General features: G+C 46.9%; 1 protein-coding gene across 1 annotated transcript in view; it reads left to right on the top strand.

The window, feature by feature from the left end:
- Nucleotides 1-23955, top strand: part of LOC129694792 (disintegrin and metalloproteinase domain-containing protein 12-like) — a 142698-nt gene that overhangs the window by 24280 nt on the left and 94463 nt on the right. The window contains exons 8-13 of the mRNA XM_055631553.1: nucleotides 1318-1389; nucleotides 2943-3112; nucleotides 8213-8297; nucleotides 12470-12612; nucleotides 15896-16065; nucleotides 20309-20316. Coding sequence (XP_055487528.1) covers nucleotides 1318-1389; nucleotides 2943-3112; nucleotides 8213-8297; nucleotides 12470-12612; nucleotides 15896-16065; nucleotides 20309-20316 — 648 coding nt within the window. The remainder of the gene's footprint in view (nucleotides 1-1317; nucleotides 1390-2942; nucleotides 3113-8212; nucleotides 8298-12469; nucleotides 12613-15895; nucleotides 16066-20308; nucleotides 20317-23955) is intronic.

Raw genomic sequence — 23955 nt, 5'->3', positions numbered from 1 at the left:
TCCTTTGTGTGAAAAACTTACCCCTCAGACTCCTATTAAATCTTTTTCCTTTCACTTTAAATCTATGTCCTCTGGTTCTCGATTCCCCTACTCTGGGCAAGAGACTCTTCCCCCTCTTCTTGTGCATCCACCCCATCTATTCTTCTCATGATTTTATGCACCTCTATAAGATCTCCCCTCATCCTCCTGCGCTCCTAGGAACAGAGTCCCAGCCTACTCAACCTCTCTCTATAGCTCTATATCACAAGGAACATTACAGATGGTTTGTCTTGTGAGGCTATATGGGTGACAATAAACAATAGACAATAGGTGCATGAGTAGGCCATTCGGCCCTTCGAGCAAGCACCGCCATTCACTGTGATCATGGCTGATCATCCACAATCAGTACCCCGTTCCTGCCTTCTCCCCATAACCTCTGACCACTATCTTTAAGAACTCTATCTAGCTTTCTCTTGAAAGCATCCAGAGAATTGGCCTCCACTGCCTTCTGAGGCAGAGAATTCCACAGTTTCACAACACTCTGAGTGAAAATGTTTTTCCTCATCTCCGTGCTAAATAGTCTACCCCTTATTCTTAAACTGTGGCCCCTGGTTCTGGTCTCCCCCAACATCGGGAATATGTTTCTTGTCGTGTGTTGATAGAATAGAACGGCTGGGCATATATCCTCTGGAATTTAGAAGGATAAGATGGAATCATATTGAAACATATAGGATTATTAAGAGATTGGACACGCTAGAGGCACGCTAGAGGGTGGGGGGGGGGGGGTGAGGGTGAGGGTGAGGGTGGGGGGTAGGGGGTGGGGTGGGGGGGGGGGGTGAGTGTGGGTGAGGCGTGGGACTGAGGGTGAGGGGTGAGGATGGGGGTGGGATTGAGGGTGGGGGTGGGGTGAGGGTGAGGGCGGGGGTGGGGGTGGGGTGAGGGTGGGGGTGGGTTGAGGGTGGGGTTGAGGGTGGGGGTGGAGTGAGGTTGGGGGTGGGGTTGAGGGTGGGGGTGGGGGTGGGGGTGGAGTGAGGGTGGGTTGAGGGTGGGGGGGGGGGGTTGAGGTGGGGGGGTGGGGGTGGGGGGGTGGAGTGAGGGTGGGGGTGGTGAGGGGGGGGGGGGGTGGGGGGGTGGGGGTGGGGGTGGGGGTGAGGGTGGGGGTGTGAGGGTGGGGGTGGGGTGGGGGTGGGGGTGAGGGTGGGGGTGGGGGTGGGGTGGGGGGTGCGTGTGAGGGTGCGGGTGGGGTGGCGTGGGACTGAGGGTGGGGGTGGGGGTGAGAACGGTGGGCCACAGAGACATTATTCTGCTCACAGACCCCATCCTCTGCTTCCACTGTAGTTCCAGAAGAACGGCGAGAATGTAAAGAAAACGGTGAACCGGCTGCTCAATATCGCTAACACTGCCGACCTGGTGAGTGTGAGTGTGTGTGTGTATGAGTATGTGTTTGTGCACTTGCTGTGTGTATATATGTGTGCAAACGCATGTGGTATGTGGGCACGTGTATGGACATGTACATGTGTGTAAGCATGTGTCAGCATCTGGTGTTTATGTGTGTGCTTATGTGCGTGTTCAGACCTGGTGTGTGCGCGCACCTGGTGCATGTATGTGTGTGTGTGCACATGTGTGTGTGTGTGTGTGTACGTGTGCACCGGGTGTGTGTATATGTGTTAATGTGTGAACCTGGTGTGTATGTGCATGTCGGTGTGTGTATGCCTTTGTGTGGACCTGGTTTGTGGGTATGTGTACATATATTTGTGTGGGTGTGTGTGGCACGCCTAGTGTGTGTGCATGGTGTACCTGGGGTGTGCATATTCGTGAGTGTGTGCATGTTAGTGTGTGTTAGTGTTTGTATGTATTAGTCTTTTTATGTGTGAGTGTGGGTGTGCACGTGGGCATGGGCGTGAGTGTGAGTGTGTTTGTGTGGGTGTGAGTGTGGGTGTGGGTGCGAGTGTGTGTGGGTGTGTGTGTGTGTGAGTGCGGGTGTGAGTGCGGGTGTGAGTGCGGGTGTGGCGTGGGCGTGGGTGTGAGTGTGTGTGGGTGTGAGTGTGGGTGTGAGTGGTGGTGTGAATGTGAGTGTGGGTGCAAGTGTGGGTGTGAATATGAGTGTGGGTCTGAGTGGGAGTGTGGGTGCGGCGAGTATGGATGTGAGTGTGAGTGGGAGAGTGGGTGGGGCTGTGAGTGTGAGAGCAGATGTGAGTGTGAGTGGGGGTGTGGGTGTGAGTGTCAGTGTGAGTGTCAGGGTGAATGTGTGCGGGTGCCAGTGAGAGTGTGTGAGATTGAGAGTGTGAATGTGTGTGTGTGAGTGTGAGTGGCAGTGTGAGTGTGGGTGTGTGTGTGTGTGTCAGTGTCGGTATGTCAGGGTGAGTATGAGTGTGAGTGTGTGTGTGTGTGTCAGTGTGAGTGCGGCTGTGTGGGTGTCAGTGTCAGAGTGTGTGAGTTTCAGTGTGAGTGTGCATGTGTCAGGGTGAGCGTGAGTGTGGGTGTGTGAGTGTGGGTGTGTGTGTCAGGGTGAGTGTGAGTGTGTCAGGGTGAGTGTGAGTGTCAGAGTGTGTGAGTGTCAGTGTCAGAGTGTGTGAGTGTGAGTCCGGGTGAGTGTGAGTGTGGGTGTGTGTGTCTGGGTGAGTGTGAGTGTCAATGCGTGTGAGTGTGTGTGTGTGTCAGGGTGAGTGTGAGTGTGGGTGTGTGTGTGTGAGTGCGGGTGTGTGTGTGTCTGGGTGAGTGTGAGTGTCAGAGTGTGTGAGTTTCAGTATGAGTGAGTGTGTGTGTGTCTGGGTGAGTGTGAGTATCAGAGTGTGTGAGTGTGAGTGTGTGTTTGTGTCAGGGGATTGAGGGTTGTGGGGGACGTATGCAGTGGAGGAGTGGAGAACAGTGTCCATGTTGCCGTCCCCCTCACTGCTCCGTTGAATGAATGTGTTTTGGAGCTTCAGGTAAATCCCCCCCCCCCCCCCCCATTGCTCTCACAGTACTACAGAACATTCTTCAACATCCGTATCGCTCTGGTTGGGGCCGAGGTGTGGACCAGAGACCAGGTCGAGGTGGATCACACGTCTTCGATAATGCAGGAACGTTTCCTACGTTGGAGAGAGAAAGTCTTACTCCCACGACTCTACAATGACAACGCCCACCTCCTCTTGTGAGTGTTGCACACCCAGCCCCGACTCACACCCACCCTGCTCCCATCATAGTCACACCCAGCCCCGACTCACACCCACCCTGCTCCCATCATAGACACACCCAGCCCCGACTCACACCCACCCTGCCCCCATCATCATAGTCACACCCAGCCCCAACTCACACCCACCCTGCTCCCATCATCGTCACACCCAGCCCCGACTCACACCCACCCTGCTACCATCATAGTCACACCCAGTACACACACACACCCACCCTGCTCCCATCATAGTCACACCCAGTACACACACACACCCACCCTGCTCCCATCATAGTCACACCCAGTACACACACACACCCACCCTGCTCCCATCATAGTCACACCCAGTACACACACACACCCACCCTGCTACCATCATAGACACACCCAGTACACACACACACCCACTCTGCTACCATCATAGACACACCCAGCCCCAACACAGGCCTTTCTGTCCTACTCCTCCATGCCCACCAACATTTTCCCCACCTACACTAGTCCCACCTGCCTGCATTTCGTCTATAACCCACTAAACCTGTCCAATCCACGATTCCCCTACTCTGGTTAAAAGGTTCTGTGCATTCACCTTATCTATTTTGCTCCTGATTTTATACACCTCTATATGATCACCCCTCAGCCTCCTGCCCTACAAAGAATAGTCCTAGCCTGCCTCAACCTCTCCCTGTAGCCCAGACCCTCGGTCCCAGCAACATCGTCACAAATAATGGAGATATGGACGACACCATAGCTAATTAGAAGACTGTTCATTAATTTGATAACTGAGGGTAGAAGAGTGAATGACTCAGATTATAAATGTCCTTGATTAGTTTGACTGCTTCCTTGAGGCAGTGTGAAGTTTCTAAACCAAGCTGTGACGCAACCCAATCAAATGCTTTCTCCGTCCATCTCTGGAGGTTGTTGAGTCATTAGAGACACACCGAACATAGAACATGGAGCACCACAGCACAAGATCAGAATCATTTCATCTTCACCTTAAACCTATGTCCTCTGCTTCTCAATTCCCCTATTCTGAGCAAGACATGCTGTGTGTCTACCTGATTTATTCCTCTCATGATCTTATACACCTCTATAAGATCGGGATCGGACCAAGTCAGCATGAATTTACGAAGGGGAAGTCATGCTTGACTAATCTTCTGGAATTTTTTGAGGATGTAACTGGGAAGAAATGGACAAGCGAGAGCCAGTGGATGTAGTGTACCTGGACTTTCAGAAAACATTTGATAAGGTCCCACATAGGAGGTTAGTGGGCACAATTAGGGCACATGGTATTGGGGGTAGAGTGCTGACATGGATAGAGAAGTGTTTGGCAGACAGGAAACAAAGAGTAGGGATTAACAGGTCCCTTTCAGAATGGCAGGCAGTGACGTGGGGTGCCGCAAGGATCAGTGCTGGGACCGCAGCTATTTACAATATACATTGTATTGGATGATAATAGACAATAGACAATAGGTGCAGGAGTAGGCCATTCGGCCCTTTGAGCCAGCACCGCCATTCAATGTGATCATGGCTGATCAATCCCAATCAGTATCCCGTTCCTGCCTTCTCCCCATATCCCCTGACTCCGCTATTTTTAAGAGCCCTATCTAGCTCTCTTTTGAGAGCATCCAGAGAACCTGCCTCCTCCGCCCCCTGGCAGAGAATTCCACAGACTCACCACTCTCTGTGAGAAAAAGTGTTTCCTCGTCTCCGTTCTAAATGGCTTACTCATTCTTAAACTGTGGCCCCAGGTTCTGGACTCCCCCAACATCGGGAACATGTTTCCTGCCTCTAGCGTGTCCAAGCCCTTAACAATCTGGGATGAAGGGATTCAAAGTAACATTAGCAAATTTGCAGATGACACAAAACTAGGCTGCAGAGTGAACTGTGAGGAGGATGCTATGAGAATGCAGGGTGACTTGGACAGGTTGAGGGAGTGGGCAGATGCATGGCAGATTAAGTTTATTGCGGATAAATGTTAGGTTATCCACTTTGGTGTCAAAAACAGGAAAGCAGATTACTATCTATATGGCGTCAAGTTGGAAAAAGGTGAAGTACAACGGAATCTGGGGGTCCTTCTACATCAGTCTATGAAAATAAGCATGCAGGTTCAGCAGGCAGTGAAGAAAGTGAATGTCATGTTGGCCTTTATAACAAGGAGTCTAGTATAGGAGCAAAGAGGTCCTTCTGCAGTTGTACAGAGCCCTAGTGAGACCACACCTGGAGTATTGTGTGCTGTTTTGGCCCCCCAATTTGAGGAAGGACATTCTTGCTATTGAGGGAGAGCAGCGTAGGTTTACAAGGTTAATTCCCGGGATGGCGGGACTGTCATATGCTGAGAGAATGGAGCAGCTGCGCTTGTACACCCTGGAGTTTAGAAGGATGAGAGGGCATCTCATTGAAACATAGAAGATTGTTAAGGGCTTGGACACACTAGAGGCAGGAAACATGTTCCCGATGTTGAGGAATTCCAGAACCAGGAACCACTGTTTAAGAATAAGGAGTAAGCCATTTAGCACGGAGACGAGGAAACATTTTTTCTCACAGAGATTGGTAAGTGTGGAATTGTCTGCACCTATTGTCTATTACATAGAAAATACGTGCAGGAGTAGGCCATTCGGCCCTTCGATATGATCATGGCTGATCATCCAACTCAGTATCCTCTACCTGCCTTCTCTCCTTACCCCCTGATCCTTTAGCCACAAGGGCCACATCTAACTAAATGAACTGGCCTCAACTACCTTCTGTGGCAGAGAATTCCACAGATTCACCACTCTTTGTGTGAAAAATGTTCATCTCATCTCGGTGTTTCCTCGTCTCCGTTCTAAATGGCTTACTCCTTATTCTTAAACTGTGGCCCCAAGTTCTGGACTCCCCCGACATCGGGAACAATCTTCCTGCATCTAGCCTGTCTAAACTCTTAAGAATTTTGTAAGTTTCTATAAGATCCCCCCTCAATCTTCTAAATTCTAGCCGGGTATAAGCCGAGTCTATTCAGTCTTTCTTCATATGAAAGTCCTGACATCACAGGAATCAGTCTGGTGAACCTTCTCTGTACTCCCTCTACGGCAAGAATGTCTTTCCTCAGATTAGGAGACCAAAACTGTACGCAATACTCCGGAAGGTGTGGTCTCACCAGGACCCTGTACAACTGCAGTAGAACCTCCCTGCACCAAAACTCAAATGCTTTTGCTATGAATGCTAACATACCATTCGCTTTCTTCACTGCCTGCTGCATCTGCATCCTACTTTCAATGACTGGTGTACCATGACACCCAGGTTTTGTTGCATCTCCCCTTTTCCTAATCATCCACCATTCAGATAATAGTCTACTTTCCTGTTTTTGCCACCAAAGAGGATAACCTCACATTTATCCACATTATACTGCATCTGCCATGCATTTGCCCACTCACCCAGCCTATCCAAGTCACCTTGCAGTCTCCTAGCATCCTCCTCACAGCTAACACTGCCCCCCAGCTTAGTGTCATCCACAAACTTGGAGATGTTGCATTCAATTCTCTCATCCAGATTATTAATATATACTAGACCAAGCGCAGACCCGTTGGGTCTGTTCCCCCAATGTGCGGTTATGGGGGGGAGGCGGCATGAAGTGTCACACACTAACTACCCCCCCCCCCCCCCCCCCGCACTCACGCTAATATAGGGGAGGAGGGGAGAGAGAGAGAGGGGGGGGGAAGAGTTTGAGAGGGGGGGAGAGACTTCGGAGTGGGAAAGAAAGAGAGAGGAGAGAGAGAAGAGTGAGGAGAGAGGAGAGAGAGAGGGGGGGAGAGTGGGAGAGAGGGGGGGGGGGAGAGAGAGGGAGTGCTGAGAGGGGGGTGAGATGAGGGGCGGGGAGAGGTGGGGAGCAGGGAGGGGGTAGGGGTGTGTGGGAGGGGAGGGGGGTTTAGGGGGAGGGACGGTGGGGGAGGGGATGGAGGGGGGGGAGGGGGGGAAGGAAAGAGAGGGGGAGGAGAGGGGGGGGAGAGGGGGGGGTGAGAGGGGGGGAGGAGGGGGGGAATAGGAGGGGGGGGAAGAGAGGGGGGGAGGAGAGGGGGGAGAGGAGAGGGGGAGGGAGAGGAGAGGGAGGGGGGGGAGAGGGGGAGAGGAGAGCGGAGGAGAGGGTAGGAGGGGAGAGGGGGGAGAAAGGGGGGAGGAGAGGAAAGGAGGGGGAAGGGGTGGAGTGGAGTAGGGAAGAGAGGAGTGGGGGGGGGAGGAGAGGAGAGGGAGAGGGGGGAGAGGAGAGGGAGAGGGGGGAGAGGAGAGGGAGGGTGGGAAGAGGAGAGGGGGGGGGGGGAGAGAGAGTGCCTTTTTACTTCAACCCAAACCCAAACAACCATTTGCAGGCAGTGCTTTTTTTTACCTCTAACCATATTTTCATTTTCAAACCAAATTAAGGGTACTCACAGTGCTGTAGACATTTGTCAGTGTCATTGAGGCTCTGATTGAGGCACACCACTTCCAGAGACTGATTGAGGCACACCACTTCTTGGTTTTATATTCCCTCCCCCTCCCTCCAGCAGGGGCAGCAGAGAGAATGGGGAATGTTGTAAAAACATTAATATCTCTGTCAAATTTTATCGACAGGAAAAATCCTCGGCACACATGCGGCGGAGGGGGGCTCTGAGCGAGGTGGCCAAAAATGACGGCTGTAGGTGGCGGTGTACTCTCGGAAACCGCAGCACAGAAAGCTAAAACCGGTCAAGAACAGAGTTTTAGTAATATATAGATTGTAAATAGCTGGGGTCCCAGCACTGAGCCTTGCGGTATCCCACTAGTCACTGCCTGCCTTTCTGAAAAGGACCCGTTTACTCCTATTCTTTGCTTCCTGTCTGCCAGCCATTCTCTATCCACATCAATACTTGCCCATGCTGACCAACATGTCCCATCTACACTAATCCGACCTGCCTGTGCATCGCCACTCTCACTGTGAGTGAAGTCACTCTGGCTGTTTCACATAGACATACGTTCCTTTTATCTACAGCTGTTAATTAGCCAAGTAGCCAACCTGTGTGACTTGCATTTTTAACCTGCTAGCGTTCTGTCAGGGAAATCCCAAGTGCTGAACTTTGTTTTCTCTTATTACAGAGGGGGTTATTTTACTGACGGAGTCGCTGGGCTGGCATCATTAGGGAGCATGTGTACTACAAAACTATCTGGAGGCATCAACCTGGTGAGCACCCATTCCTCTTGCTTCCCCGTCCTGGGGGCTGGGCCAACTTAGACCACTCACACCACCAGTGCTGGATTGATGGCAACTGGATCAGCTGCAGTGTGAAATTTCAACGACGTCTGAGCCCAGCGCAGTCAGATTCCGATTCAGATTCAGATTCAACTTTAATTGTCATTGTCAGTGTACAGTACAGAGACAACGAAATGCAGTTAGCATCTCCCTGGAAGAGTGACATAGAATATGATTTCAATAATCATAGTTAGAGCACGCAGCACAGCAACAGGCCCTTTGCTCCAACTCAAGATGCATCATCTAATCTAGTCCCATTTGCCTGGTTTTCTCCAATATCCTTCTAAACCTTTTGTATGCATGTATCTTTTCAAATGTGTTTCAATGTTGTGACAGTTCCTGCCTCAACTACAGCCTCTGGCAGCTCATTTCATACCCACCACACTCTGAAAGATAAAGATTCTGTTAAATCTTCAACCTTCAACCTCTGTCCCCTGGTTCTTGATTTCCCCTGTCTGTCTATTCCCATCATGATTTTGTACACCACTATAAGATCACCATTCAGCCTCCACTCCAAGGAATAAATTCCTAGCCTGCCTAACCTCTCCCTATAGTTCAGTCTCTCGAACCCTGGCAATATGCTGCACTTCTTTCTTTCAGCTTAATGGTATCATTCCTAAACTGGAACACAACACTCCAAATACAGCCCCACCAATGTAAAGACGTGTGATGGCACTCAGTCGTTTAACTTCTTATAAAGTACTTTATTAAGAATACATGTTGAGACCATAGCATTAGCATCTGTCAGGTACTGAACCGTAATTGACCCGAATGGGCCTGTCCCACTTAGGCGATTTTTCAGCTGACTGCCGGTGACTGTCAAGTTTCCGGCAGTTCCCTGAGAAGCGTGGAACTGGAACAGCGACTGTCAGAGTGGAACACACACACACACAAACATATCGCAAATGCGGGGGCCAGGGCAAGCAGGGGAGCGCTGACTGAAATTCACACGGTATAAAGCCAAGATGATACAGCCACACACCGCCATGAATAGGAAGGTTGGCGCTGTAATTAAGATTGCTAGCACAGTGTACGGTAAGACCTTTAGAAGAGGGGAGAGGGCGGGAAGGGGGGGGAGAAGGAGTGGAGACAACTTTTAAGAAGCCAGAAATACACGGCTGTGAAGTTCGGCGGACATTTAACATTACCGGTCAGTTATCCTTGGTTCTGAAAACTCCTGCTCACATTTATTTCCCCAATGAGCCAAAGAAAATGACCGGCCAGCAAAGGCGATCAACTAAAACTACCTACGACTACCGTGGCTACCCTTAACTACATGTTGACCCGACTACAGCTACACCTACGACTACAGAATTATCCATTTTCTCCAGGACGACCAAACCTGTTGAAAAATTTGGGGCGACCATAATGAGGCTGCGACTAGTTCCCAGAATGTGGGAACTCCTCGCGACCATGATGGAGACTCGCCAGAGACCACCAGCGAACATGTGGTGACCATGTGGCGAATGCAGAGCCTCCTGCACTCGCCTAAAAAGTCGCCTAAGTGGGACAGGCCCATTAACTAATGCATACCACAAGATGGCATAGTGGAAACCCAGCATGGTCCATGGATCAGATCGGTAATAGCAAATCCAGATATGGAACAAGTCAGCAATAGTGACTGATCTACATCCGACATCTTGTATAACTAAAACATTACATCCCAACGTTTATATTCAATTCCCCGACTGATGAAATCCAGCATGGTCTTTGACAAGGTTCCTCATGGAAGGTTGGCCTTTGACAAGGTTCCTCATGGAAGGTTGGTTAAGAAGGTTCAATGGTTGGGTATTAATGGTGGAGTAGCAAGATGGATTCAACAGTGGCTGAATGGGAGATGCCAGAGAGTAATGGTGGATGGTTGTTTGTCAGGTTGGAGGCCAGTGGCCAGTGGGGTGCCACAGGGATCTGTGTTGGGTCCACTGTTGTTTGTCATGTACATCAATGATCTGGATGATGGTGTGGTAAATTGGATTAGTAAGTATGCAGATGATACTAAGATAGGTGGGGTTCCGGGTAATGAAGTAGAGTTTCAAAGTCTGATAAGTGTGAGGTGCTACATCTTGGCAGGACAAATCAAAATAGGACGTACATGGTAAATGGTAGGGAATTGAAGAATGTAGGTGAACAGAGGAATCTGGGAATAACTGTGCACAGTTCCCTGAAAGTGGAATCTCATGTAGATAGGGTGGTAAAGAAAGCTTTTGGTGTGCTGGCCTTTATAAATCAGAGCATTGAGTATAGAAGTTGGGATGTAATGTTAAAATTGTACAAGGCATTGGTGAGGCCAATTCTGGAGTATGGTGTACAATTTTGGTTGCCTAATTATAGGAAGGATGTCAACAAAATAGAGAGAGTACAGAGGAGATTTACTAGAATGTTGCCTGGGTTTCAGCAACTAAGTTACAGAGAAAGGTTGAACAAGTTAGGGCTTTATTCTTTAGAGCGCAGAAGGTTAAGGGGGGACTTGATAGAGGTTTTTAAAATGATGAGAGGGATAGACAGAGTTGACCTGGAAAAGCTTTTCCCACTGAGAGTAGGGAAGATTCAAACAAGGGGACATGACTTGAGAATTAAGGGACTGAAGTTTAGGGGTAACATGAGGGGGAACTTCTTTACTCAGAGAGTGGTAGCTGTGTGGAATGAGCTTCCAGTGAAGGTGGAGGCAGGTTCGTTTTTATCATTTAAAAATAAATTGGATAGTTATATGGATGGGAAGGGAATGGAGGGTTATGGTCTGAGCGCAGGTATATGGGATCAGGGGAGATTATGTGTTCGGCACGGACTAGAAGGGTCGAGATGGCCTGTTTCCGTGCTGTAATTGTTATATGGTTATATTATATGGTTATATCAGTCACCACCCTATCTAACTGAGATGCCACTTTCAAGGAAGTATGTATCTGTATTCCTAGATCTCTCTGGTCTACAACATTGAAGAAAGACTGGATAGACTGGATAGACTTGGTTTATACTCTCTAGAATTTAGAAGATTGAGAGGGGATCTTATAGAAACTTACAAAATTCTTGGGGTTGGACAGGCTAGATGCAGGAAGATTGTTCCCGATGTTAGGGAAGTCCAGGACAAGGGGTCACAGCTTAAGGATAAAGGGGAAATCCTTTAAAAAAACCGAGATGAGAAGAACTTTTTTCACGCAGAGAGTGGTGAATCTCTGGAACTCTCTGCCACAGAGGGTAGTTGAGGCCAGTTCATTGGCTATATTTAAGAGGGAGTTAGATGTGGCCCTTGTGGCTAAGGGGATCAGGGGGTGTGGAGAGAAGGCAGGTACGGGATACCGAGTTGGATGATCAGCCATGATCATATTGAATGGCGGTGCAGGCTCGAAGGGCCGAATGGCCTACTCCTGCACCTAATTTCTATGTTTCTATGTTTCTATTCTCAATGACCCTCCCACTGTCAAGGTCCTGCTCGAGTTCACCTTCCCAAATTGCAACATCTTCCACATAGAAACACAGAAAATAGGTGCAGGAGGCCATTCAGCCCTTCGAGCCAGCACCACCATTCATTGCAATCATGGCTGATCATCCTCAATCAATAACCCGTGCATGCCTTCTCCCCATATCCCTTGATTCCACTGGCCCCTAGAGCTCTATCTAACTCTCTCTTAAATCCATCCAGTGACTTGACCTCCACTGCCCTCTGTGGCAGGGAATTCCACAAATTCACAACTCTCTGGGTGAAAAAGTTTCTTCTCACGTCAGTCGTAAATGGCCTCCCCTTTATTCTAAGACTGTGGCCCCTGGTTCTGGACTCACCCAACATTGGGAACATTTTTCCTGCATCTAACTTGTCCAGTCCTTTTATAATTTTATATGTTTCTATAAGATGCCCCCTCATCCTTCTAAACTCTAGTGAATACAAGCCTAGTCTTTTCAATCTTTCCACATCTGAGTTAAACTCCATTTGCCGGTCCTCTGCCCATTTGTCCAGCCCGATCAAGATCCCACTGCAACTCTTGAAAACCATCTTCATTGCCTACTATTTTATGCAGAGTTCGTGTAGGTGTTAATAAGTCAATAAGAATGCCTTAAGTCCAGAAAACTAATGTTGGATTTCTAAAGATATCGATTCTGCCTCCACCCAGGACAGTTATGACAGCTTTCTGCCAGTTACTGCAACGTTTTCCCACGAGCTCGGACACAATCTCGGATTGTATCACGACAGTGAAGAGCGGAAATGTAAATGCCCGTACCCGAAGGCTGCCTGCATCATGCAACCTGAACTGAGGTAGGAATAGTTCAACTTTGCAGCTGGTTAAAATACATGGGAGGAAGTGGGAAGCTAGAGAGGAAATTGCAGGGGTAAAATTGATGAATCGTCATTAAATGAAGGCGAGGTGTGGCAGTTTAGGGGTGGCAAATATTGTGCCCCTTTTCAAGAAGGGCAGCGGGAAAAACTCTGGGAACTCGTCAAGGGTCAAGTCGAGCATTTTATTGTCATATGTCCCAGATAGAACAATGAAATTCTTACTTTAGTTTAGAGATACAGCGCGGACACAGGCTTTGACCCACCGAGTCCGCGCCGACCAGCCATCCCCGCACACCAGCACTATCCACATACTATTTATACCAAGCCAATTAACCTACAAACCCGCACATCTTTGGAATGTGGGAGGAAACCGAAGATCTCAAAGAAAACCCACGCGGTCACGGGGAGAACGTACAAACTCCGTACAGACAGCACCCGTAGTCGGGATCAAACCCGGGTATCTGTCGCCGTAGGCAACTCTGCCGCTGCTCCACTGTGGTGTGATACTTGCAGCAGCATAAAGGAATATATAAACATAACAAGAAAATAAAAGTTTAGTGTTTGTTTATAGTATAAATATACACATGCGCACACACTCACACACAATTATTTACTTTATATATCCACCTCACACAGGCAGCATCTGTGGAGAACATGGATAGGTGACGTTTTACAGAGTGCTGGAGTAACTCAGCGGGTCAGGCAGCATCTGTGGAGAACATGGATAGGTGACGTTTTACAGAGTGCTGGAGTAACTCAGTGGGTTAGGCAGCTTGGATAGGTGACGTTTTGCCACGGGCCCTTCTTCAGGCTGATTGCAGGGAGCGGAAAGAAAGTTGGTATAAAGAGGGGGTGGCAGGACAGAGCATGGATGGGGTAATAGGTGAACACAGATTGTTGGACAAAGGCCAGAGATGAAAAGACGGGTGTGAGAAGTGTGAGCCCAATAAAGCAAAAGAGTTGAGAATTGTGAAAGGTGGTTAAAAAAGTTGCTAATAGTGTAGCCAGTGGAAGGGATGCAGGTGTAGGGGAAGGGGAGAACCAAGTGGAAAGTCAACCAGGGAGGAGGGGAATGGGGTGGGGAGAAAGATGGTGGTGAGGACGCATTTGGAGTATTGCGTTCAGATTTGGTCATGCTGCCATAGGAAAGGTGCCAGGAGGCGAGCGGGCAAGATCATCTCTGACCCCTGGCCACAAACTCTTTGAATCACTTCCCTCTGGAAGGCGACTCCGGACTGTCAAAGCTGCCACAACCAGACATAAAAACAGTTTTTATCCACGAGTAGTTGCTCTACTCAACAGCCAAAAATCTGTAGCCTCCCTTTGATCTGGTATTTTGTTGGTTCACATGCTTGATCAATGGTGTTTTATCATTAATGTTTTATTATTATTAATGTTTAGTGTTTTCTGAGTCATTCGTAACTGTCACTATGTCATATTGTGTCTTGTGGGCGGAGCAACAAGGCAAATTCCTTGTATGTGAATACTTGGCCAATAAACTTACTTACTTTATAAGACATTTGGAACAGGTATGTAGATAGGAAGTGGAACATGGGCCAAACGTGGAAGTGGGATTAGTGTAGATGAGGCATTGTGGTTAGTATGGGCAGAAGGGCCTAGTTCAGTACTGTATAACTTATTACCATGCCTTGATTAGATGCTGATGGCTACAAGGAGAGACTCTGGACCACTGGAGGTCGCAGGGTAGATCTGATAAAATTACAAGGCATACATAGAGTAGACAACTTAAACCTTTTTCCCCAAGATGGAAATTAAAAATACTAGAGGGTCATGTGATCCAAGTAGAATTAGGCCATTCGGTCCTGGATTATACTTTGTTGGAGTGCAAGATGTTGCTAAAGAATTGTTCCGATGGCCGTTCTGTGTGTTTTTTTATTTTTTCAATTTGCCCGACAAGTTAATTGCTGGAGTGATTTTAAAATCAGCTTCTGAAGCCGTCAATGCCGACAACGGGGACAGATTTTATGTAGAGGACAGGTAAAAGAAAGTAGTTTATTTTTATGTATAAAAGTTTCTTAAGATGCATTTAATTCACATTTTAAGTTGCGAAACGGTGATGTTTTTCTCCGAAGAACAGGCAGTGTATTTGCTGCCAATATGGGGACTAAAATCACTGCAACCTCAACGTTCCAAATGGTCACGTTCCAGAAAATCCCAGACAAGTTGATTTAAATGGCCATTAATTTACAGGTATTAAACATTAAATTCCTTCAATTTGGCCTATAAACCCATGACAATGAGATTTAAAAATTATGTTATATTCTGAATTCTTGTGTGACTGTTATTTGGACACTTAGGCTATTAAAAAATGTTAATCTATTCTTAAGAAATAGACATATGTTTAGATCTAGTCATTGAATTTTGTAATTAGCTACAATTAGGTAACTAACTAATTATATGCTTTAATTTCAAGTCATCTAAGTAAGATTGTTTCATATTTGTTTCAGAATGCTTCAATCTATAAATGAAAATTTCTTTCAGTTCTCTTAAATTTTAAGAAAGTTATGGGCTTTTAAATGTTCTCGATCACAGCTTTTGTGTTAAGTCAATGAAAAAGCAATAGGGAACAATAGGATGCCAATTTCCGAGTATGAAAATGGCCATAACTTTTTTAATACTGAAGATATGAAAGTGGATTAGGTGTCAAATTAAACTTCTTTTTATGTTTTATCTGATGGGATAAATTAAAGACTTGTTTTGTTAAATCTCAAAATGTTGTAACATTGCTAGATATGGGGGCCCAAAATTGCTTACAATTTTCCAAAAGTGGCCTTACTGACGTCTAATAGAGCCTCAACACTACATCCCTGTTTTTGTATGTAAGCCTTTCTTGACTACCGGTTGGAGTTGCAGATGAACTTTGTGGGAATCCTGCACCAGCACTCTCAAGTCCCTTTGCACCTGCGCATAGCTTTAAGGTGACAGGGGCAAAGGTTAATGATGTGCAGGGCAGGTTTGTTCTACAGAAAGTTATGGCGCCTGGAGTGGTGGTGGTTGAGACAGATTCTGATTGTGGCATTTAAAGGACGTTCACACAGTGACACGGGGATACAGAGAATGGATGGACACAGATTATGTGGAGGTAGTTAAGAGTTGGTCTTGGCAATCATGTCCAGCACAGGACTCATGGGCTGAAAGTCCACTTCCTCCTGTGTTCTCTATATCTTCCCTCACACTGTCGCGAGGCTCACCGACTCTTCCCTTCATCCCTTTGAAAGAATCAATTTATCTTTATTTTCAGCCTGCCATACCCGTCAAAATTCAGCAGCTGCAGCCTGGCCGACATGACGAAAAGCCTGAGTCGGGGTGGAGGATATTGTCTCTACAACGTTCCCATAATGGATAACCTGGTCGGAGGCCCAAAGTGTGGGAACATGTACTTGGAGAAGGGCGAACAGTGTGACTGTGGCAGTCCTGTGGTGGGTAGGGGCCAGCCGTGCAACTCTGGGGGGGGGGGGGGGGGGGGGGGGGGGGGGGGGGGGGGGGGGGGGGTGGGGGGGGGGGGGGGGGGTGGGGAAGGGAGCGGGGTGTAAAGTGGGAGGTGTGGAAATCTGGAGATGAGCAAACTGTTCTCTGTCAAAGTCCAAGTCGATTTTATTTGTCACATGCACCCGAAGACGACACTTCTGATTTTACCTTCTCCCTCTCAAATTGCAGATTTAAACATTATATGTTACTTCGGAGTCACGTGAGTGACTACGTGAAGACCCCGTCCAGCACGCATGCGCGACATAGCGTCTCACGCAGTGCACAGCGACGGACGGGAGTACGAGCTGTCCCGCAACAATTTGAAAACGGACCTTCAGGTAAGCAAACTTACTCAGAGGACATGGTGTTTCTGAAACCTTGTTCTGTTTTATTTTTAAATAGGAATTGAACAGGGAAAACACCAAGGAAGGTCATTCCCGTCGGACTGCAATGGACCAGGAGGGTTCCAGCAGTGGGGGCGACCGGTGACACCAGGACCGCACACGCTGCGGTCCACAGCCACCGACAGCATTCCGAGCCGAGCCCAGCGCCGCTAGCATAGCTCAAACAACCACAGCGGGCTGGATGTAAGGCACAACGGAAGTCGGACCGGCTGGTTCACTCAGACGAGCCTGGCACGATAGATTCACCGCCCGAGAGCGGCAAAAAGTGACCGTTTCAAGCCTGATGGACAGGCTCATGGAGCAAAAGCTCCAGCGAGACTTGCTCCGTGAGATGGAGCAAGCTCACCAAGGGAGCACAAATACTCCCGCTCCAGTGCACTACCACGCACTGGCCATCGCATCTCCCTCAACAGAGGGGAGCGTTGGCGACCAGGACTGGGCTGGTCAAGAGCAGGGGTCACTGGCCGAAGAAACCGGGAGTATGCTTGAGGTACAGGACCAGGAAAAGCTGCTGGGAATGGTGAACCGCTACGTGGCAACACCACGAGCGGGACGGCCATTACAGCGTAAACTGGCGGCCAACTTGCTACCTGTCCTATAAACCTCAACAAGACAGGTAGTTAATGAGGCGTTGCACCTTATCACGCCTCCCCAAAATTGCATTTGCTCAATGTGCCTTCCTTTACTGGGGGTACATTGAGCAGGGTATCAAAACCCAACAACTTAAATTGCAAAAAATGTTGATACCCCTGACGTCAGTTATCACTTCATATGCTCATTCCATGGACAGGGTTGACATGACAAAACACCCTGGCTCTACTGTGCAACACAGTATGTGATTAACAACTTCCGGAAGGAGGTCATAAGACCTGCCCTCAACCCCAGAAATTTGCAGGGCTGTGTAGAACACCGACCTCAGAACCACAGATGCTGCTATTTAGCAAAGAATGACCAAAATAAGCCTAAAATCTGGACGAAGAATCCAAGGCATTTGGCCTCATGAGGGCAGGACCTGGAACGAGCAAACCACGCAAACCCAGACGGCAGTACCTCTATGCATCCACCAGTAGGCGTCTACTTCATGGTACTGGTGAAAGCTCGGGGCCCGCATACCATCCTCGCAAGTCTTTCGGGACAGGGCCCAGAGCGGGCCCCATGGAAAATGCGCCACCCCCCAACAGCACCACCCCGACAGACAAGGAACCAGAAACCGAAGAAATGAACACACCACCAAACAACAGTGGAGGTAGGTGGGTCTGGTTCCTACCATCACATAAAGGTGGGGGGATTGTGCTAACAGGGGGGAGACTACATCTGTTTTTGGAAGCATGAAGAACTATCACACTTGGTAAATATATACCAAAAAGTATTCAAGGATAAAAATTGAATTAATTAAAAAAAGACTTGCCACCAGTTCAGCAAGCACCCCAAAGGGGTTTTACCCTCTCACTAAAACGAAAACATGAGGGACAAGCTGAACAGGAGAAGTTACATACAAAGGGATCATAGAGAAATCTAAACATGAACCTTTGGAATTCATATTAAATTTACTAAAACCAAAAAAGATGGTGAATGTCGCATCATCATTGACTTAACCACATTGAATACTTTCGTCAGGTATACACACTTTAATGGAAAACATTTGTAACTGCCAAACAATGGATATCCTAAGGATACTTTATGGCAGGCATCGACTTAAAAGATGCATACTATTCAGTACCCATTCATAAAGACATCGTAGATACCTAAAAATTTACCTGGATGGGGTAACTATGGCAGTACAAATTATTGACTAATGGCCTAACGCGAGCCAAAATTGTTTACCAAGATATTAAAACCAGCCCTGACACTATTAAGGAAACATATTGTCATTGGCATATCTCGATGATATTTTAAGAATAGACAAAACCATGGAATTAGCTAATTCAGCAGCATTAGCTACTATAAACGTATTTAACCTTGGGCTTTGTCATATATCCAGATAAATCTACGTTGACACCATCCACAACTATGGACTATCTGGTATTCACAATTAACTCAGTCCACATGTCTATAACGTTGCCAAAAGAAAAGTCAGCAGAATTGGCACAAACCTGTAACAAATTAATGGTTAACAATCAACCAACCATTCGACAAGTGGCAAGAGTAATTGGGAAATTAGTAGCAGCATTACCAGCTACCTAGCTTGGACCTTTGCGTTAGAGCAAAGGTGCTAGCGTTTTAAACAACATACAGGTCACTTTGACTGAACCATGAATTTGCCTATAATGATGGAAAGAGAACATTTGGCATAGTTCCAGTCCCATCATTTATCAATAACCCATATCCAGAACAGGTGGTAGATGAACTAATCTAGAATCATCACTACCACAGACACTGGACATAATAACTAGTTGGAAATGTTGGGTGTGTTCTATGGGTTAAAAGCGTATTGTTCAAAAGTGCATCATTTGCATGTTTGTTTACAAATTGACAATACCACAGTGGTGGCCTATATTAACCACATGGGCGGGATAAAATCGATATCATGTGATAATTTGATCAACACAATCTGGTAATGGTGTGTCGACAAACAGATTTGGCTATCAGCAACTTACCTACCAGGTAAGCTAAATACATGTTAAACCCCAAAGTATTTGCTGAAATTACAAAGCAATATGGAACACCAGATATCGATTTCTTTGCATCCCGACTGAATCACCACGTACCGATGTATGTCGCTTGGGAACCATTCCTTGAGGCAGCAGCGATGGATACATTCTCGCTGAACTGGGGGGAACTAATCTCTATGTTTTCCCCCCTTTTCTGCCTCATCAGTCAGGTACTACGCAAATTACAGATGAACTTTGCTTCGGGCTTTTGGTAGTACCCGACTGGCCTACACAGCCATGGTTCCCAGTGGTCCTTGACAGGGTCATTGAAACCCATGGCCATTCCCAGCGGACCAGATCTACTGATCCACCCTGTATCAGGTGAAAGTCACCAATGCCATGACAGAATAAGCCTACTGGGTTGCAGATTCCAAAAATACTTTTTGATGGACCAGGGATTGTCAAATAGGACCATGGACACGATGACAGCATCTCACCGACTTCCACCAAGAAACAATATCTCTCCAGTATAAGAAAATGGGAAACATACTGCTCGAGAACAGGGACAACTTATTAATCAACCACCATATCTATGTACCCGAGTTCCAGGCCAGTCTTCACCACGATGAAGGTCTGAGCTATAGCACTATCAAATGTGTTAGAAGTGCACTGTCAGTCTATCTAAGACAGGCACCAGGGAAACAGGCCATAGGGTCTCATCCACTGGTGGCCAAATTAATGAGAGGTACCTTCAATTCAAAACCCCCTAGACCTAGATATACCAAGATCTGGGATGTCAGCGTTGGCCTGACATACCCAAGGGATGGCCACCAGCCAGATCCCTCACTCTGGAAACATCTACCCTGTATACGGCCATGCTGCTGGCTTAGTTTCAGCATTAGGGTTCAGTCCTTTTACCTACTCAGACTGGACAATATGGTCGTAACATCAGACCAAATAACATTCACTATTCAGGAGCTGGTAAAACAGAGTAGACCAGGAACTTCAGGACTCATTATGGAATTCCCACCTGACCCCCGTTTATGTGTCATGATTCACCTTCTACTATATATCAACACAATCTAAAGTTCCCGAGGGAGACAAAAAGCGACGATGGGTCAGCCACAAAAAAGCCCCATGGTCGGGTATCGAGTCAAACCATCTCTAGATGGCTCAAACAGGTATTGGGAGCTGCTGGAGTGGATACCGAGATTTACACATCTCACTCCACCAGGGCAGCATCCACGTCGGCGGCTAACAGAATGGACGTGCCATTGGACCTACCCTGGTAACAGCGGGTTGGTCCATGGAAAGAACTTTTCAAACATTCTACAACAAGCCATTAATAAAACCTGTTTCACTTGCAGAGAGAATTATAGACGCTGCAAAAAATATATAATTTAAGCTCGGGGGAGCATTAATTTCTTTGTTATTATTTTCAAATAATATCATTATTGTTTTACAAACAGATTCATGTTTGATTACGATAACATACTTCCTCCCTTGGATGACTTCGGCAGCGAGTGAAGTATGGACTGTTACACAGTTTGAAATCAGGTTTAAAATCTTCACGTAGTCACTCACGTGACTCCGAAGTAAAATAGTAAGATTAAACGAGAACTTACCAGTTTGAAGTTTGATCTGTATTTTACGAGGAGTTACGATGAGGGATTACGTGCCCTCCGCTCCCACCCTCAATTATAGAGATCAACTGGTATCTTAGTTCTCCTTATCTTTACTATGTTTATTTCAATTATTGTATTTTTCTGTGATTCCACACCACTGCTTTGAAGTATGTCGCGCACGGCCTGCTGGACGGGGTCTTCACGTAATCCATCATCGTAACTCCTCATAAAATACAGATCAAACTGGTAAGTTCTTGTTTAATCTTACTATTGTGGTCACTGCCTCCTAAAGGCTCCCTTACCTCGAGTTCCCTTATCAAATCCAGTTCATTACACAACACTAAATCCAGAATTGCCTTCTCCCTGTACAATCCTAGACTCCAGTACAATCTGCTCTAAGAATCCATCATGGAGGCACTCTACAAACTCCCTTTCTTGGGGTCCAGTACCAACCTGATTTTCCCAGTCGACCTGCACGTTGAAATCTCCCATAATCACAGTGGCATTACATTTGCAACATTATAATTTTAAATCTTGATTCAACTATATCCAGGCTACTGTTTGGAGGCCTGTAGATAACTCCCATTAGGGTCTTTTTGCCCTTACAATTCCTAATTTCTATCCATACTAACTCCACATCTCCTTATTCTATGTCACCCCTTGAAAGGGCTGAATTTCATTCATTACCAACAGAGTAGGTATGTTACAAAACCTACCTGAATCGTGGCTGAGCATCTGCCCCACCCCTTGTGTGTGATTTTGGAGCTGTTTGGAGGGGGCGGGTTTAAAACCCGATTTTTACTAGGCTGTTCCAATCGCAGATGTTCAGCCTAGTAAATCATTAACGGAGAATCGCTGCAAGACCCGGTCCCAAAAGCTATTATTAGTTTTATAGGCCTCGAATAGTAGATATAATAATTTTAAAAGCTCTCGTTCAGTTCGCAACCTCTCGCAGCCCCAGGGTTTTATAAAGCAAACAATTAAAGGTATGTACCTTATTTTTACATTAAATGGGGCATGTATATAACCCTATAATTAAAATTTTCTATAGCGAGTAGCTCATTTTGGGCTTTTTATATCCCGCAGTATTTTTCTCGGCATTTGAGGGCACAAATCCAGCGCGATTTGAACGTTCTAAACCAGCGCGTTCACAGAAACCCACTAGAAAACCGATTTAAATGGGCATTTATTTACAGCAATTGAACACTAAATTCCTTCCATTTGGCCTATAAATTAATGTAAATTAGATATTAAAATCATGTTATATTGTGAATTATTTGTGAATAATCTTTGGACACTTAGGCTATTTAAAAATGTTAATCTTTCCTTAAGAAATGAGCCTTTGATTATCCAAGATCACAGCTTTTTTGTAATGTCCATTGAAAATCAATAGGGAACAAGATGCTAATTTCCGAGTATGAAAATGGCCATAACTTTTTTAATACTTGAGATATGAAAGTGAATTTGGTGTCAAATTAAACTTATTGTTATGCTTTATCTGATGGGATAAATTGCAGACTTGATTTTTAAAATCTCAAAATTTTGTAACATTGCTAAACAGAGCTACCCCAAAGTCAGAGCCATTTTATTCATCACATGCACCTGAAGGTGCAGTGAAATGAATTTGCCAGCAGCGAAATACTTTAAAAAAAAAACACAACACACAAAAATTTAACACAAATTTTAACTGCATTCTTCACTGTGGTGGAAGGCAACAAAGTTCAGCCAGTCCTCTTCCTTGTTCACCCGTGGTCGGGCTACAAATCAGTCGGGGCTGACTGATATGATGGAGTCCACAGGCAGGTGGCAGACCGACTCTGGCAACTCTTCCACACAATACACTGGGTTGGGGGGAGCAACTACAGACATTGCTCAAAGGGAGGTGGCCACAGACGCTTTATCAATTGAATTAATTTAAATTGAATTTAAAAATAACATTTAAAAGATATTTGGATATATGCATGGGTAGGAAAAGTCCTGAGGAATATGACACAAACGTAGGCAAACCATACGCCTCCTGATATTTTTCCCATCTTCGGAAAAATATTCCGCTTGTTTATCCTACCTATGGCTCATAATTTTATCAGGTTCCCCCTCAACCTCCAACGTTCTAGAGTAAACAGGCAGACTGTCCAAGCTCTCTCTGCAGCCGTTACAGGCTTGGGGGGGGGGGGGGGGGGGGTGGAGGCAATGGAGAACCAATGGGGACTTGGCGTGGGGGGGGGGGGGGGGGGGGGGGCGGAGAAATAAGGGGACCCTGCGTGGGGGGGGGGGGGGGCACTGAGAACCAAGGGGGACCTGGCGGGGGGGGGGGGGGGGGGGTGCTGAGAACCAAGGGGAACCTGGCGTGGGGGTTGCTGAGAAATAAGGGGACCCTGCGAGGGGGGGGGGCACTGAAAACCCAGGGGGACCTGGCAGGGGGGGGGTGCTGAGAACCAAGGGGAACCTGGCCTGGGGGGGAGGGGTGTTGAGAACTAAGGGATACCTGGCGTGGGGGAGGGGTAAGCGCCAAGAATTAAGGGTGACCCCGCACGAAAAAGGGATGAGTACTTTTTGTAACTTTGTGACGACTCTTTTGCGTACTTTGTAAGCAAAAACAAAGAGGTAGGTACAAGAGACAATAATAAAATATCATTATCATCATCGCCAGTTGTCCATTATAACTGAATAGGGGTTCACATGAAACAACTACCAGACAAAGTTCATTTTAACCCCAATAATGTATTTTGTTGCTGCAAAAAAATAGCAAAGGCTTTTTGTTACATTGTTTAATAGAATATGATTGCACAAGTGTCAATCAAAGCAATTGCTTGCCAATATCAGTGTTCTTCCGCAGTTTAAACAGCAGCCTAAGGTGTTAAAGAGGTCCGTAATAACAAGGGTAGACTGTAAGCCAGGCATCATTCTGCTAAACCTTCTCTGCCCCCTGTCCAGCGCAGCCACATTCATTCTGTAACGGGGTGACCAGTACTTCACACAATTCTCCAAGTGTGGATTAAACAAAGTTATATAAAGCTGCATGATGACTGCAAGGTCACCAACATAATCATGGACAAATCCCACCCCAGTCACTCCCTTTTCTCCCCTCTCCCATCAGGCAAGAGGTACACACGTGTAAAAACAAACACCTCTAGATTCAGGGACCTAAACTCTAGTTTCCTCCCGGCTGTTACCAGGCAACAAAACCATCCTATCACCAAGTAGAGAGTGGTC

This window comes from Leucoraja erinacea, unplaced genomic scaffold (assembly GCF_028641065.1).
Source record: "Leucoraja erinacea ecotype New England unplaced genomic scaffold, Leri_hhj_1 Leri_79S, whole genome shotgun sequence".
Taxonomy (NCBI): Eukaryota; Metazoa; Chordata; class Chondrichthyes; order Rajiformes; family Rajidae; genus Leucoraja; species Leucoraja erinaceus.
This window is presented reverse-complemented; position numbering and strand designations above follow the sequence as displayed.